Source organism: Crocodylus porosus, unplaced genomic scaffold (genome assembly GCF_001723895.1).
Source record: "Crocodylus porosus isolate Cpor-Errol unplaced genomic scaffold, CroPor_comp1, whole genome shotgun sequence".
NCBI lineage: Eukaryota > Metazoa > Chordata > Crocodylia > Crocodylidae > Crocodylus > Crocodylus porosus.
The window spans coordinates 12,693,265-12,698,009 of NW_017728943.1; the positions used below are offsets into that span (position 1 = coordinate 12,693,265).

Here is a 4,745-nt window from a genome sequence, read left to right on the forward strand (position 1 = left end):
AAAAAAAAAAAAAAGGAAAAGAAAGAAAAAAGAGCCAGGTCCCAGTGTAATTGAGCCAGTGTAAAGGTTTGGCTAAGGTAGACATCATTACAATAAGGTACAATTTTGTTGGAGATAGAATTCTGTTTGGTTTTGAACAGCTGCCACCTGGTGCATTCTCCTAAACTACCTTTTCTTTCTGTGGGAGGTAACTTGCATGAATTCAGTGAAATTTGTTCTGGTTACCGAGGGGTGAACGCCCAGTGAAGATATGGCTGTGGACTTGTAAAGGGCTGCACCCTTAACTATGTTGTCATGATATACACCCTGAGCTGTATGCTAGGTGCTTATATAAAGAGATCTTGCTCTACTGGGAAGGCTGTTGGTTTGATTGCTGTAATTACAGTAACATATCAGAAAGTGGATTGAGTCTTATTTTAATAATATAAATCATTAAATGCGTAGTACCACTCAAATTGATGGAAGAGAGAAAAATTGGTAATTTTGCTATGCTGCAGACATGCCAGAGTTGGGAATTGTTGAGTTTTAAAAGGGGGACATTTTCTTTTAAATACAGTATAAACTAAAATACCTTTGCTAAATGTGTTGCAAGAAATAGGCAGCATGTTAAATCTTTGTTTGCATGCCATCTTTTTTTCTTTTTCCTTCCTGTCAAATACATGTGGTTGAAAATGAGTATTTATATACTTGTCTATTAAAGTGTGCTTTATGTTTGTGTTTATGGGTGTACATCAACTTAATTCCATGTTCTTTGCTTACACAGGAGACAAAGATGGCAGCAAAGTGACTACAGTTGTAGCAACTCCTGGACAAGGGCCAGACCGACCACAAGAAGTTAGCTATACGGACACCAAGGTGATTGGCAATGGATCTTTTGGTGTTGTGTATCAAGCCAAACTCTGCGATTCAGGAGAGCTTGTGGCCATCAAGAAAGTGCTGCAGGACAAAAGATTTAAGGTGAGGCTTGCATATAGCGTTGACTGTTCTGTAAGGATCTAGTTGTATTCTTATCTGCTTCCTCCTTCCAGTAGCAAATCCTTCGCAGACATACTTTCTGTTGGGTTGCACAGACATGAGCACTAAAACTTGAATTTCTCATTCTAATTGTTTTTTGTGCAAATGTGAAATGAGAAGTTTTGAAATTTGTAACGTCATTTCCTGGCCTTGGGTTGGGCTCCAGTGGCAAACAATTAACTAGGGAAAATAGGAAAAAACTTTTGTTGAACTTTATTCTTTCTCTCTGACATAAGGAGACTGCTTTAATAATTAGTAGTGAATGTTCAAGGGGGATGGGTAGAGACCTTCAGACTTTGTTCAGGGTAGCTTTTATGTATGCAGTGAGGGAGCCTTTAATCCAAGAGAGACCCTGTAGACCAGGGATGGGCAATTATTTGGGCCCAAGGGCCCCATGGAGTTTTGATCAGCTGTCATGGGTTGGGTCAGCATCGTCGTCACCTTTCTGTCCCGAACAACTCACCAAAACTTTCTGGGGTGGTGGGGAGCGGTGGAGAAATGTTCACGAGTAGAGAGAGAGGCTGGGATCACATGCCTGAGCCCTTTGGGGTGTGGAGGGGGGGTCTTCTTGGGCAGTAGGTCCTGGGAGCCTGCTTTGGAGGAGGTGGGGTGTGGTGGGTGCGTGCAGTGGAACTGCCTTGGGTGGTGTGGTCTACTCTGCCCCCACAGTGCTCTGCCTGGGGCTGAGCCCCACCTGCTTGCACTGGGGCAGCATGTGCCACACTCCTGCCAGTGCCTGCAGCCCAGTCTGGTGTTGCTCTGCAACCCCCACCTCCAGCAGCAGCTGTCCTCTCACTCCTGTCGCACCATAGCACACCACAGAAACAAGAGGAGGAGCCGCTGCTGGAGGTGCGGGGCGCAGAGCAGCACTCGGCTGGTTGCAGCTGCCCTGGGCACAGCCTGCTGGAATCTGCTCCTTCCCCAGCACATGAGGCTCTGGCTTCAGCTTGCTGGAAGGAAGCTGGAAGCTGAAGCTAGAGCCCTGATGTTAGGGCAGGGCGACACCTTGCTGAATCTGCTTACCCACCCAGAACAGTGTGGTGCGGCATGACACTGCAGGAGGAGCAACTTCTGGTGGATTGTTCCTGGTGTGGGTGCTACAGCCAGTTGAAGGGTGCTCTGTGTACCCTGCCTCCAGCAGCAGCTCCTGCTCTTGCTCCTGCCCCACTGCGCTGTGCTGCTTCTGACTGGTATACAGAGCTCTGGTTCCAGAGTCCAACTGCCTTCCACCAGAAGGCAGCTGGGAGCTGAAGCTGGAGCCTTGTGCATTCGGGTGGGAGCTGCCTGGCTGAAACTGCTTGCCTGATGGAGTACAGTGCTACAGGGGCAAGATCAAAAGTGGGGGGCGCAAAGCAGCACCTGGCAGACGCTACATGCTGGCCAGGGCCCAAGCCTGCAAATGCTAGTGGGAACCCAGCACAGGCTGCTCTGGTGCAAGAGGGCAGGGTATGGCTCCATATAAAGTGCTGTGGGGGCAGCTGCGGGCCAGATCCAGTCACCTGGCAGGCCGGATCTGGCCCACAAGCTGTATTTTGCCCACCCCTGCTGTGAACCCAGTGAGTAGGGAATAAGTAATGAGCACAGGGCAGGTTAGCCTAACCAGGAGTTTGGTTTTGGTGGATGTGTATGGGAGGGGGTGGGGCATAAACTGCTAAATGTAAATACTTATTTTGGAGGTTTTAGTAGATGGGAGACTTAATAGCACCTTTCCATGAATAATTAACAGGCCCCAAAAGTTCATCTTTCCCCCTCTACTTGCTTTATATCTACAGAGAGGTAGAAGCCTAAGAGCAGACTAATTGGGATCGGTGCCTTGCAGTATGTTGTGCAAGGTGTAGTATGATTTACTGTGCCTGGTGATCAAGTGGCATACATACAAATGTGGTGTTATATGGCATATACTTATAGCCAGAATTCCTGAATTGGAGGAGCATATCAAGACTACATAGGGACAGAAATACTGCCAGTTGTATTGGCAAAGTTCAGAGAGAAAAATATCTTAAGACCAATGAGAAACAGATGGTGCCTGAAAAAGTCAACTTGGAAAAACAGTTTTCATCTGCAAATTTGGCATCTCTTGATAAAGTTAGTAATACCTCAGATGGCTCTAATGGAACTGTGGGTAGCGCAGGAACTGAACCATTTTTTCTCCCAGTTTGCTCCTGCTCTGTAAACTAGGCATCCTTTTTGGCCTGGCCAGTTTCACTGTGTGGCGGCACTTCCAGTTTCCTGTTTTAGCATGCTATTGTTCTCATGGGATGCTTTGTGGGAGCTCATGCAGGCATCTCCTCAAAGCCTGAAAGATGGTGCTTATATCACCTAATGGTATCAGCAAACCTCAGGTACTAAGTAAGCAGAGACAGGAGAGCATGCAGAGGAGAGGGGAATGGGAGGATATAGATGTGTACATTTCAGGCACTTACAATAGTTCAAAAGTGCTTTGAAACAGGCAAAGTGACAAAACAGGCATGGAAACTTTTGCATTATTCTTGCATCTTCCAGAGAGTGACATTCCTGAACTTTGCACATGTAATAACTGGTATAGAGAATGCCTGAATGGAAGATGTAATTTGGCTTGAGAGGATGCTGTTCAGTTCCCTCTTCATTTACATTTTCAAGTGAGAAGCCAGTTAACTATTGCTGTTTGCTAACATTGTATGTGTGGGACTTAAATTAGCACATCAGACTAAAATCTCTGCTAAGTTAAATTGTGCAATCCCATGATTTCAGTGGATTTGCATAAGGCCTAAGTCAGAATTGCCCTAGTGCACTAATTTCTGCATGTCAAACCCTTCAGGTATTATCAGTGGTAATAATTACCTGACCTCTTAATCTTTCCTTATAAATTCATGCAGTAAGCACATTCAGCAGAATGAGTGTTTGTGCAATGCTCTCGAACATGTGCAATACTTTTACAATAAGTTATTCAGCGCAGTGATGGTCCCAGGTTATGCCTTCTGACTCTTCAGTTTCCTTTAAGGAACTTGGAGAAAATGAACACAATGTTTGTATTACCTTTTTACTTTCCTTATTCATTTGGATTCTGATGAGACATGTGAACAGGATCTTGTAATCCTTGTTCTTTTTATTGGCTTCTGCCTAATTGGTTAGGCCAGATGTGCATCAGCACTGCCTTCATCTTATTTCTGAAGGCCTAACAATGTATCTGAACTAGAGGGAAGTAATGGTACATGTGTTTGAAAAGTTTTTCTAAATGAGCAAGTTGTTTACATGGCAAGTCTTTCATTCAGCTTGCTTAACATGTTCTCAACTGAATAAGATGCACGGCAAACCCCAAGGGCTTTCAATTTTCTATATTAAACTGAAAGCCAAATTCCATCACCCGCTCTAAAAGCTAAGGTATCAAATTGGGCAGCTTCTCTTGAAATGCTACAGCTTTTAATTTGAAAAAAATATGAGGTGGAAGATTGTGGAACCCTAAGTATGTTGCTGCAATGGTGATGCTCTGGTCGTAGTTTCTAGGGTCGGAAGAGACCTGAGTAGATCATCTAGTCCGACCCCCTGCCGTGGCAGGAAATAATACTGCAGTCAAACAACCCCGGCAAGGTGTTCATCCAACCTCCTCTTAAAAACCCCCAGGGTAGGAGCCAGCACCACTTCTCTTGGAAGTTGGTTCCAAATCCTAGCCGCCCTGACAGTGAAGTAGCGCTTCCTGATATATAGCCTAAACCTGCCCTCTGCCAGCTTGTGACCGTTATTCCTGGTCACTC

At 45.4% G+C, this 4,745-nt stretch overlaps 1 protein-coding gene across 3 annotated transcripts in view; it reads left to right on the forward strand.

Moving 5' to 3' along the window:
• Window positions 1-4,745, forward strand: part of GSK3B (glycogen synthase kinase 3 beta) — a 242,558-nt gene that overhangs the window by 74,049 nt on the left and 163,764 nt on the right. For all 3 annotated transcript variants that reach the window (XM_019548715.1, XM_019548717.1, XM_019548716.1), the window contains exon 2: window positions 764-957. In XM_019548715.1, the coding sequence (XP_019404260.1) occupies window positions 764-957 (194 nt within the window). The remainder of the gene's footprint in view (window positions 1-763; window positions 958-4,745) is intronic.